General features: G+C 37.8%; 1 protein-coding gene across 1 annotated transcript in view; it reads left to right on the top strand.

The window, feature by feature from the left end:
* Window positions 1-1289: 1289 nt before the first annotated feature.
* ints2 (integrator complex subunit 2) overlaps window positions 1290-12849 on the top strand; it is a 28499-nt gene continuing 16939 nt past the window's right edge. The window contains exons 1-9 of the mRNA XM_042499408.2: window positions 1290-1646; window positions 3327-3633; window positions 3749-3887; window positions 4999-5101; window positions 6187-6300; window positions 8897-9027; window positions 10279-10449; window positions 12289-12509; window positions 12720-12845. Coding sequence (XP_042355342.1) covers window positions 3341-3633; window positions 3749-3887; window positions 4999-5101; window positions 6187-6300; window positions 8897-9027; window positions 10279-10449; window positions 12289-12509; window positions 12720-12845 — 1298 coding nt within the window. The 5' untranslated portion in view covers window positions 1290-1646; window positions 3327-3340. The remainder of the gene's footprint in view (window positions 1647-3326; window positions 3634-3748; window positions 3888-4998; window positions 5102-6186; window positions 6301-8896; window positions 9028-10278; window positions 10450-12288; window positions 12510-12719; window positions 12846-12849) is intronic.

Here is a 12849-nt window from a genome sequence, read left to right as displayed (position 1 = left end):
AGATATCTCACTTGTAAATTGCTGAATTGCCCCGAGGTCGTGTAGTAGTAGCAGCTGGCAACTCGTTCTTGTGAGAATTTGCTGCATTTTTTCCTCGCTGTCAGCAGCCTTTGAATACACAGAGGTCCTGCTCTGTTTTCCTTCAGTAACTGCTGTCAATGTGCCCTTGAAAATGTAGTCGAATTTACACTGACATGTCGATGACTGAGTAGGTAAAAGTGAGAGAAATCTAAATGGTTATGAACCGACGGACTTAAGATCTTTGGACTCATGTAACTGTAAAACCAAGTCGACAATGCAAAATTAAATCTTAATAGGATGTGGTACTTTTAAATGGCAACACTTTAATAATGGCTGCTGTTTACTGTATATTATATTTATTTCTGCACCTGAACCGCATGTAGAAATTAGGCCGTTTCTGCCACACAAGCAAAGACTGGATAGGCTGCTAGTGGGTATTTATTATTATTTATTTATGAGACAATGGGCCCCACTACCTCTCTTATGAAGGTGGAAGACACACAGACTTTGTGGTGATTTTGCATCTCTTTGTATTAGTTTTTCATTTCTTTGTGGTTTTGTGTCTCCTTGTGGTTGTTTTATCTTCTTTAGGAAATTTTGTGTCCTTTTCTTGTTGTTGTTTTGTCTCTTTGTAGTCATTCTGTGTCTCCTTGTGGTTTTTTTATGTGGTAATTTTTTTGTCTTTTTGAGGTAATTTTGTGTTTTTTGTTGTTTTGTGTTGCTTTGTGGTCATTTTGTGTCATCTCTTAGTTGTTGCTTAGTTGCTCTGTGGTCATGTTGCATCTTACTGTGGTTGTTTTGTGTACTTTTGTAGTAATTTTGTGTCATTTGTTTGTTCTGTGTTGTCTTATAGTCATATTGGTGTCTCATTGTGGTTGTTTAGACAGTATTCTGTAGTTATTTTGTGTCTCTTCACAGTTGCCTTGCAACTTTTTGTGGTTTTCAAATACTATAAGGAGATGCAGTTTAAGAGATGCAATTCTATCATTTTTGTGGTCATTGTGAGTCACTAAGTCATTTTGCAAGTACTCAGTATGTATACTCAGTATGTCCGCTTTCTAATCCATCCATGGTATTCATAATATGTATTTTTCTACTTTTTGTTAAAGGTGCAGAAATTTTTCACATAGAGTCATAACGTCACTTAATAGGGTTTCTGTTTCTGTTTCCAAATTTTAAAAAAAATCTACTGAAGCCACTATCTTGTTCTGCACATGGAATAAGTACAATGAGTGAATATTGCCCAGCCCATGTGCATCACAGCACTGCCTGCCTGTGCCTGCAGTCAGCTGCAGCTGGAGCCTCGTACAGCCTCCAGTCACTGTCAGTGCTCCGGTCAGTCAGCGCTGCTCCACGGTGCTCACCAGACCGGTTCCCTCACTGTCACATGCCGTCACTGTAACACAGTAAAGACAAGATCCACGTGGATATGCGGGAACCATAAAAGACAGAGGGTTACTAATACAAAGACACCTCCATAAACCTACCGACGACATCTAGGACGAGCTTCTTTCTGTGTCACAGCGGCTCAGAGGCTGCTGACGGTACGCACCACAGTCCGAGGTCTGAAGGCCTCGATGGTGAAATTCCTTATTTAAAGACTAAGCATCACCATAATAAGTGAGGTAAGATTATTTTGTAGACTTTCTACATTGAATGTTTACACGACTGAAACGAACAAGATAGCACATGCCACTATTATCGCCTGACATGTTAGCCTAGCCTAGCTGTTAGCATGCTAACAGTCGTTATGGGATAGTGAATAACTGTTGGCTATTGCTAATTAGCCGTTAGCTACCGTTATAGCTACCGCTAGTTAGCCGTTAGCCACTGTTATTAGCAGGAGTTGGCTCAATCTTACGAAACTGCCTTTGCTTTAACAAGAGATATTAATATTTCAAGTGCCACTCGTGAATCGGAATAACGTGTTGGCTTCGGTAATTAAATTACAAGGCAGTTAGTTTAGTTAACAATTTACTATTTAGCTAAGTTAGCATTAGCGCTACCGTTAGTTAGCCGCGATAGCTGGCTTTTTGTGAGCAACGTTATTATGATATCGACATTTTTCATCAATTTACCCAACCTCTTAGCACATTAACTAGAAAACACAATGCGTAACCAGTGACCCAAACATATATTAACGTTTGCAATACCATAAATGAACGTATTGGCACTTTGTGACAAAGTTACTGTTAACTTAGCTCCTCTGACAGCTGAACTCTACTTCAAAATAGAGCTTGTTTATCAACAAATAGTCCTAAAATTTTAGAAGACACCTGCTAAAATCCTAAAATATGCTAAAATCTTAGAGACCCCCTAAAATCTTAGAGATTTCCTAAACTCAGGGAAATGCCCTCAAACCCTAGAAACCTACTAAAATCCTAGAGATGCCCAAAAATCTGAGAGATGTGCTAAAATCTGAGCCATGTCCCGAAATCCTAGAAAGCTGCTAAAGTCTAAGAGATGTCCTAAAATCCTAGAAACCTGATAAAGTCTGAGAGCTGTCCTAAAATCCAAGAAATCTCTTAATTCTAGAAACATCCCAAAATTAGAGAAATGACCTCAAGTTTGAGAAACATCCTCAAATCCTAGAAACCTGTCAAAATCTTAGAAACATCCTAAAATCATTAGAAATGTCTGAAACTCTTAGACACCTGCTAAAATCCCGGGGACATCCTAAAATCTTATAGAGTTCCTAAACTCAGAGAAATGCCCTAAAATCCTAGAAACCTGCTAAAATCCTAGAAATGTCCAAAAATCTGAGAGATGTCTTAAAGTCTGAGCCATGTCCCCAAATTCTAGAAACCTGCAAAAGTCCAAGAGATGTCCTAAAATCCTAGAAATTTACTAATCCCAGAAACATCCCAAAATTAGAGAAGTGTCCTAAAATCATAGAAACCTGTCAAAATCCTAAAAAACATCCTAAAATCATTAGAAATGTTTGAAAATCTTAGACACCTGCTAAAATTCTACAGACGTCCAGAAGTCTGAGAGATGTCCTAAAATTTGAGCCATGTCCCGAAATCCTAGAAACCTGCAAAAGTCTGAGAAATGTCCTAAAATCCTAGAAACATCCTAATATACCATTAGAAATGTCTGAACCTACACCTGCTAAAATCCAAAATCCTAAAATCTTTAAGAAGAAATGGCCAAATATCCCAGAAACCTGCTAAAATCCTAAAGCTGTGTTAAAACCTAGAAACTTGTATAGGGCTGCTGTAATTGACCCTTTGCAGAAGTGTCCCCCAAGCAAAGCAGGTTGGGTATCCCTGCTTTTATCGTTGTGTCTTTCCTGTTCCTTCCAGGTGTCGAGGCAGAGATGGCAGACAGTGCAGGGCTGCAGTTTGTCAGCTCCTATGCCTTTGAAGCCATGCAGAAGGTGGATGTGGCGCGCCTGGCTGCTCTAAGTGACCCTGAGCTGAGGCTGCTGCTGCCGTGCCTGGTGAGGATGGCTTTATGTGCCCCGGCTGATCAGAGCCAGTCCTGGGCGCAGGACAAGAAGCTCATCCTCCGCCTGCTCTCTGGAGTGGAAGCTGTCAACTCCATCGTCGCACTTTTGTCTGTTGACTTTCACGCATTGGAGCAGGATGCACGAAAGGAGCAGCAGCTCAGGTATATAAGACTTACTTGTAGGGATGTGATTATTGCTAGAGTCTCGTTGTTATAGCATTAAGTGCCTCTCATCGAGTCACTTTACAGCAACATAATGCGTCTTCTTTTCCACCAGGCATAAGGCAGGAGGCTCAAACGGAGAAAGCATCCTGGTGTCACAGCTACAGCATGGCCTGACCCTGGAGTTTGAACACAGTGATCCCCTCAGGAGACTCCGTCTGACCCTCAGTGAACTGTTGGCCATCATGAATAAGGTACAGTCAGAGATCCCAGCATTATTCAGTCACTTCATGAACAAAGGAAGGATAGATAGATAGTTGACTTTATAAATTTCAAAAGGAAAATTAAGTTGTCATAGCAGCCCAATACATACAATGACAACATTAAAAACAATAAATAAAGAGGGGTATAATGATTTAAATTCCCCAAGCAGCTCATTGTCAATGGATCTGGCGTTCTTTAATTTAAAAACTGAAAGTATAAAATTTTAAGTATTGTTCTCATGAAATGAACAACAAAAATAATATGCTTTAAAACAAAAAATGAAAAGCATGTGATGCTTAAAACAGATGAATAAAACACACAATAAAGATTTCTAAAGGTTGTAAACAATTGATTTTAATGACGGGGTTCTTGCATATCCTTAAAAATGTCCTCAGAGGCATTTAACTCTTAATTCTAAAATTAAGACCATAATTGGTATTGAAATCATTCTTTCAGAAGTCTTAAAAATGATAAGAATCTTTTTTTCTGGCATTGCATTGTAGAATCTCAGAATAATTGACACCATCCATTGTTTTTAAATAATTTAGGAAATACCCCTCACATTAAAAACACTTGCATTTCATTTCTAGCTGTGCTGCTCAAAGCAGAAGATCCACTGTCCACTACCGATATTTTGGCATGGCTAAATCCTATAAAAGATAAGACATAATAGGCTCAATGCATTTTATGTTAAGAGTTTTTCAAAGGCAGTAGCTGTACGAATGCTGGTGTGAGCTGCTGTGTTTTTTTATAGTATGAAGGTGTGAAAGAGAATACTTTCATCCTTGAATATACAGAGAGTTTATCTAAATATGAAGAAGTTAAAGCATCAAGGACTTAGTACAAAATGCTGAATGATTAAAAAAAAGCGACTTGTGGAAATGGAAGAAAGAAACAAGACTGCACAGCATCCGTAACTTGCTCATCAAAGCAAAAGTTGGCATTAGACATTATACCCAAATTTCTAACAGCTGCTCTCACGCTGCCTGATACATAATATATTTGTTTGTACTGAAATGGCCCTTCAGTACTTGCTTCTCCGCCTAATAGGATGACTTGGATGATTGATCCACACCGTCTGTTTGCCTTGTTGTTTCTCAGGTGGCGGATTCAAATGGAGAGTTTTTCTTAAAGTCCTCTGAACTCTTTGAAAGCCCTGTTTACTTGGACGAGGTCGCTGATGTCCTCTGCATTTTACAAGCAGGTACCCAACTCCTTTCATCCTCTTAATAGCTTTACCTAAAGCTGCTGTGGTAGTGCGGCGGTGCTAAATACAACGACAGGGTTCCCACAGTCATGCAAAACCTGGAGAAGTCATGGAATTTCCCGATGCTGTTTTCCAGGCCTGTAAAAATCATGGAATTAGTAAAAATCATTGAAAGTTTTGGAAAAGTCTTGGAATTTTGTTGTGTGTAATGAAATTGTTACAGTATTTCAGGGGCGGCAATCACCAGACAACCCATGATATGATCATCACGATAATGAGGTCACGATACAATAACATTGCAATTTTGATCTTGTTACAATATGTTGAGTATTGTGATAACACATATTTTGCAGTATATTGCTATTTATTGCCTTTTTTTCAACTGCAAATTATGTCCCCAAAGCAAAACCTTTTTAACCTTTTTTTTCAGTTTTATCTCATGATATAAAGTTTTAAAAATTGAGTTTTTCACTTTAACATTTTTTTGCAGAAAATTTTCTCTAGTGGACTGAAAATAAATATATTTTATTATTCTAGAAGTCTACCAAAAGTTTAATTTGTATTTATATTTATATGAATAATTTAAATTTAAAAATTCAGCTTCCACATTAACATAGTTGCGACTTTTTTTTCTGTGGCTGTTGACGCAGTGTAGCTCTAAAATGCGTCAATGTGTGACGTCTTGTTTACCTTCATGCACATCTGTTCATTTTTTACTTGTGTTCTGTTTCTCCCGTCATGTGTGCCAGCTAGTTAAAATTATGTTTGAATAGAGTTTGAATCTGATGTTTAAAAATACGGGCAAGTGGGGCAAGATTTTGTTTTTATCATGTGTCCTTAAAAATTTATGAAAAAGTTGCTTAACTTTGTCCATGAAAATGAGTGGGAATGAGCAAAATTAGCTGTGTATTAGTGAAAAAAATACCTGATTTTCTTTTTTTAAACCAGCCTGAAAATAATCCACTTCAGTGATATTGTCCTCTGCAGTTGACAAATTGTTGTCTAAAATGTGTGTGTGTGTGTGTGTGTGTGTGTGTGTGTGTGTGTGTGTGTGTGTGTGTGTGTGTGTGTTTTTCCCTCAGAGCTGCCTTCCTTGCTCCCCATTGTGGATGTGGCAGAGGCTTTGCTTCATGTCCGTAATGGAGACTGGTTTCTGTGTCTACTGGTTGCCAATGTCCCCGACAGCTTCAATGAAGGTAATTCATCTGTCTCAGCACACTGCACATGCTGTCAGCTGATAATGTGAGATAGAGTGGCTGTTTAATTGCCAGAACTAGCTTCATATGGTTGGTGAGTGTACCTGCTGTGGCATAAATAGGGCTTTACATTTTTGTACGCTTTTTGTGTGATAACTTCATTGTAGCCCCTGAATCATGGAAATTAAGGTTCCAGCACACACCAGGATTGACATTTATTTTACTGACAGTTTATATTAAAAACTAAAAAAGGAGCAAACTACGTGTTTCGTGTATCGCTTCATCCAAATATGCAAAACAAACAATATAAAACACAAAATGGAGTTACTACAAGGAAGGACTAAAAAGTGTGTGATTATATACGAACATACTTTTGGTACTCCAATTTGTGTTCTTTTTGTGTTTTATATTGTTTGTTCTTGAGTTGTGTATTTTGATTTTGTATTTTTGTACTATATTGTCTAAATTATGACGCTGTCTGTCTTGGCCAGGACACTCTTGAAAAGGAGATTTTTTAATCTTGAGGTTTTTCACGTTAAATAAAGGTCAAATAATAATAAATAAAATCAGATTTACTCGTTTCTTTATTTTATAATTTATTTTAATTGGAATTAAAATTGGTATACATTATACAGCACAGCATTCTTACATACAACATTAAAGTAGGAAAGAGATCAAATCAGAATAAATTAGAGGTACGTACATGTTGGGAAATTATTCATACAGGCAACAATGATACTAATAGTATGTTTTTTTAAGAAAAGAAACAAAAACTTCTTCGTTTAGTTGATATTGATATTTGGCAGGGGGAAAAAAGTAAGAAACTGCCAAGATTATTTCTTATTCCTCTATACACAAACATTTGTTAGATTTGCTCTGGTTTTAATCACATCAAGGGACAGCCCTAAAAACATCAGACACCAGGGCAGCATTATGCTGGCATTTTTTGTGTCGGTGTAAAAATGCAAAGCCAGTGCAGTGAAGGGTCTGTTGCGACAGTATTGCAGGATCTCTATGTTAACCTCAACATTGACATTGTTAATTAAAGCCACTGCAATGACTGAATGTTAGCAGAGCTGACAACTGTTCATTTTACTGAGATCACATTCTGTGATTTCATGTAACAAATAAATTTAAATTAAATTAAAAGAGCTTCGCATTATAAGCAGAGTTGTAAGTTGCCATCACGTGTTCTTTCTCAGTTTAACTGTTTGGTCTCTGGTTCTTGTCCATGCCACTGGCCTGAGGGTGTGTACTTGTCTTTGATTGATGATGAACATTACTGTCTCGCTCACAGAGAGTGCTGCGTGTGCTCTGAGAGACGCATTATAGGAAAATGCCCGCGCAGTCCCTGGTGCCTTCTTATCACACAGAGGGTCAGGTCTGAGTCAATAGCTTTTGTGTGTGTTACACAGCAGTCAACATTAGGAAATCCTTTCGCTTTGTGACAGTACAAAGACCTTGTTTCATTGAATTGATCTCAGAGTAAATTTTAGGGAAATTGCTCTGTCTTGAAGCATCAAGGTCTGCTGTGTTGAATAGAGCTGGTAACCAGACCTAACTCCACTGGCTCCTTTTATGGTATCTGAAATAATCCAGAAATGGCAGAGATGTTTAAAATCATTTCAGTGCACGCCATGGTCTTAGCCAACCACACACAGTTTGCCTCTAAACTGTCAGCTGTGGAAAAGCGCAAGGGAAAGTTTTGGTAAGGCTGTTGAAATGCAGTCTTTTGATGGCTGTTAACTGTAATTTATGCACAAATAAATGAGTCATGATTCTACAGTTTAGGGTTTTTATTGAGGAGCTTGACCATGATATTGGAGGAATGATGTGGAGACCTTTAGGCACGAATCACATCATTAAGCAAATATAGAATACAGTGTATTGATTGTATAACAATTTCTGTAGTTTATTGAGCAATATTTATTACAAAATTTATTGAGCAAGTTGCTAATGGGCAGCAAATCTTCTGATATGAAAACGTAAAATTACTGGAAATTCAAATTATGTTTTTTTAAGAGTGTTACATGTTGCTTGTTTACTTAAAGAGTAGGGTCAGTATATTCAACCTGGACCCCATTTTTCATGTTTTTCTGTCTAAGTGACTAATGGAGTTTTTGAAATTGGTCCAGTAATGATCGAGAGCGCTAAAACCGGCTTCAAATGAAGCCAATCTTGGCATGTTTGCCTCATGAATTTGTGTTCACTAAAAGTGCTTTTTTCCCATTGATGTGTTCAGATTATTATTTTAACTATCTGACAACTTTATGGAAAGGATCCCTACAGAGAAAAACCTTTTTTTTCAAAAGTAAGATACTTTTTGCTTTATTTTTGCCAAACCCACCAGACCATTTAAATATATGATAATTTTTACGAGCACTTTTAGTTGATGTAAATTTAGGGTGTGAACATGCTTCGAGTGGTAACATTTTAGCCTGTTAAGCGGCTTCCATCTCTAGTGCTTTCACTCAATACCAGACTAATTTAATTTTTTTTTTTCCATTAGTCACTTAGACAGAAAAACATGGGAAAATAATGTCCAGGTTTTAAAATACAGAATTTTTCCTTAAAATGTGGATTTCTGTCTTTGCAGTTTGTAGAGGTTTGATCAAGAACGGAGAACGTCAGGATGAGGAGAGTGTGGGTGGTCGACGCAGGACCGAAGCCCTCCGGCAGCTCTGTCAGATGAACCCCTCACAGGCCCTCAACATCAGAGCTATGGTGGTCAGTCACACTATTAATATAATCACACACCTACAAACCACCGCCAGAATCTCACTTAATCCATAACCTCTGAAAGCTCTATTTAGATAAGAGATTTCACCATTTGTGCTTAATGTATTCTGCTAACCTTGCTTTTTTAACATTAGTAATTCATGTGTAAACTAAAAGTAATGTTTCTGGGCACGTGTTATAGCATCTAGTTAGTTTGTATGACATGCTTTCATAAAAAAAAAAATGTTTGTGTTCCAGATGTTAATGTAGAGTTTTGCAAATTATTTGAAGAAACATGGTTGCAATAAAATTAAGTATAATCTTTACATTATTTATTGTAACCAGGTGACTTAAAGGACCAGTGTGTAGGCCTTTGGGGCATCTTTGGCAGAAATAATAATAATAATAATAATAAAAATAAAAATAGATATGGTTTTTGAACTATTAATGGGAGCAGCACAAGAAATCTTGAGACTTCATATAGGGCCTTAGGAAATAAAAAGGGGCATTTGTCACAATTTTGTGACATTTTATAGACCAAACAACTAATCAGTTAATCAAGAATATGATCAGTCAATAAAGTAATGGGTTCTGTTTTGCCAGGGACATTTTATTCTCTGGTTATTTCTCACAAACTCTCATTTCATAACAGTAAGAATAAATGTTGTCTTCAATGATTTATGTTATGATACACTTTGGGATACTATCCCTGAAGGGAGAAATTTGTCTTATTGCTTCCCCACTCCTCTCAAGAAGGTTACAGCACAAGGTCAGTTATCGAACAAGGCCCCAGGAGGGAGCAGAAATTCATTGCCTTTCTGAAGGAGGCATCAGCGGGACTTACACCCAAAAAAATGCCCTGAAGAGGGTGAAAAGAGCCGATAACATGCAGGGACAAGTGACAAAGGATGCTAAAGAATGACATATAGTCGAGCTGAAATGAGTCAACCAACAAAACAAAAAAAAAAAATCTGTGGATATTTTAATAATCATTGAATTGTTAGAGTAATCTTCCCAGCAAAAATCCAGATATTTGGTGAAGAAGTTCTGTTTTCTCTGCTTTATATAATTGTAAATTTAATATTTTAGGGTTTTGGACTTGATCAGAAAAAAATAAACAAAACATTTATGTAAAAAACAAACAAAAAAAAAACCCTCAAACATTGCATAATACTTTAATTGCCGCATTTACAAGGAGATGTTTACTAATTTACGAATGTGACAATATTTTTACTGTTTGTTTATTGTGTGTATTCTCAGGTGGAGGAGTGTCACCTGCCTGGTCTGGGTGTGGCTCTGACTCTTGACTATAAACCAGACACAGCAGACGAGGCGGTCAGTCCCCTCGTCTCTTATGTCAGCGGTTTACTGCTGGGTACCAACAGCAAAGTTCGCACCTGGTTCAGCATGTTCATACGTAACGGACAACAGGTGAGAGGCCAAGCTCTACTCTGTATTACGTTCACTATTATTTACTCACACAAACACTCCACTTTGTTCTAGTAGGCATGGAACTGGTCAAACAAGTAGTTTTGAAAGAGTGGATTGTAAGATTCACTTCAGTATCTTGAAGCAGTGTGATGATTTTGTTTCATCATGCTGAGCAGAGGACACTGAAGCAAAACTACGCTGTGTGAGAAGACAAGACAAGACAAGATGTTGTAGTGCACTGGTGGAGCGCATTAAGCATGATTCTCATCATGTTAGAGCGGACGCCTGATAGCTGGGTCTACTGGATGAAATGGGGCTAAATTAAACCAGATTGTGTTTACATGACTTATGATTTAACTTAAGATATTCAGAATAAGGTGTTAACATGTTTTGTGAATGTAGCACATCAAAGTAGCATCACCATAGTGAGGAATAAACCTGGGTTTTTATTGTGCATGTCATGTAACCATCCTGAGTGTGGATACATTATCATTATTCTCTTTCTATACCTGTGAGCACCCTCATTGAAATAATGCATTCCCGAGACCAACACACCCATTATTTTCTATCCTTCTCAGCTGTCATATATTACATTGACTTTTCCTAAATTTAAGCCAATGGTTAAAACATAACAAGGGATTGCAACAGCATGAGATTATCATAGTACAGTCTTAGAAAATATCACTATATCATGGAGTTTCATTTATTTATTTTAAAATAAAGCATGATTATAATGGTGACTTGAAACCAATTTTTTTTAAACGAAACTATGTGTAAAAAGGCTTACAGGCAGTCAAGAAAGAAAGGATATGCACGTGTGCAGGTACACTGTAGATGAGCAAATGCACACAGTCTGATAACAGTCAATTCTCATACCATGGTATACCATGAAGCCACTGCAACCCTAGCTGTACCCGAAACAGACCCTTTTGATCCCAATTGTATTTGGCGGTTCAATACGAAGATTTGACCATTTGCTCCTTTTTTTTACATGCACTTTGCACTTTTTTACATGCACTTTGTGCATAACAGTGTCTCATTTAGTGACAGTGTTTCTTAGTCTCACCGTCCAGCGAGCTCATCTCATTTAGCTTGACTGAGAGCTCATGAGCAACTGATTAAGAGAGACATATGAGATATGTTATCTATACATGTATGTCTATAAGTGCAACATAAATATATATAATTCTATTTTATTTACTAGTTGGATAACCTGTTTTACTCTTTAGTGTCTTTTGAATTGTCATTCATGTGGTCTGTCATTAATTTCATTCATTGTATTTTAATTGTAATTGTGCTTTGGCAAACCCATGTCAAATGTCCTGCCAAGAAAGCCAATTGAACTGAAATTGAGAGACAAGGAGGGGCTGAGTGAATCAATGCACTCTGGGGATCTCGACAATGAAATAAGATTTTAACCAATTTAAATAATTAAAAAAAATGTCAATCTGTAGCAGTCACTCTTGGTATTGTGGTGGCCAACCACAAATCAATGTATGGGATGCATTGTAACTTAATGCTTGCTGACTGAAACAAAAAAAGAAATGATAGCTCGACTTTAAGGTGGTCAGACAGAGATGATTCAACTCCTCGATGTTCAGCTGACGGATGTTTATCCATTTCTGTTTTGCAGAAACAATTAAATATCAAAGTTTCCATCCAAGTTAAAGATCAGATAAGAAGACAATGAACTGACCAAAAAAAGATTGTTTACAGTTTTGTTAATTTGTTTACTGTTAGTAAATTATCATAAAAAAGCCAAACATTATCTGGTTAGAGCCCTAATGTACTTGTACAGTTGACTCGTGTCTTTTACTTACTTTCTCTTTGTTCTTCCAGAGAAAGAGAGAAAGCAGCTCGGTGCTGTGGCAGATGCGCAGACAGCTGCTGCTGGAGCTGGTCGCCATCCTGCCACGCTCACGCAGCACCCACGTGCCCAATGACGGTGATCTGGAAGAGGAGGCCGGCTCAGGGTACTCTGGCCTCAGAGAGGAGCATGTGGTGAAGGCAAGCGCTCTGCTGCGACTGTACTGTGCTCTCATGGGCATCGCAGGCCTCAGGTAGGTCAAAATGGAATTTTATTGCTTCGGCAATGTGGATTTTGATGTGTATAGAGTCTTCAAAGTAAAGTTATTTTAAACTCTGAATGTTTTATTTATTCCATATGTATTAGCAAATGTTCAACACTCAGTGAATTTCTTTGAAGTATTGGGTCATTCTTAAAAAGTTCACGTCTTCGAGATAATATACTCAATGTGATCCCTCCACAGACCCACGGATGAAGAGGCGGAGCAGCTTCTGCAGCTGATGACCAGCCGTCCGCCTGCCACTCCAGCTGGCGTTCGCTTTGTCTCGCTGTCCTTCTGCAAGCTGCTTGCCTTTCCGACTCTGGTCAGGTAC

The sequence above is a fragment of the Plectropomus leopardus genome, chromosome 15 (assembly GCF_026936395.1).
Source record: "Plectropomus leopardus strain MGB_pleo_1.0 chromosome 15, ASM2693639v1, whole genome shotgun sequence".
Taxonomy (NCBI): domain Eukaryota; kingdom Metazoa; phylum Chordata; class Actinopteri; order Perciformes; family Serranidae; genus Plectropomus; species Plectropomus leopardus.
This window is presented reverse-complemented; position numbering and strand designations above follow the sequence as displayed.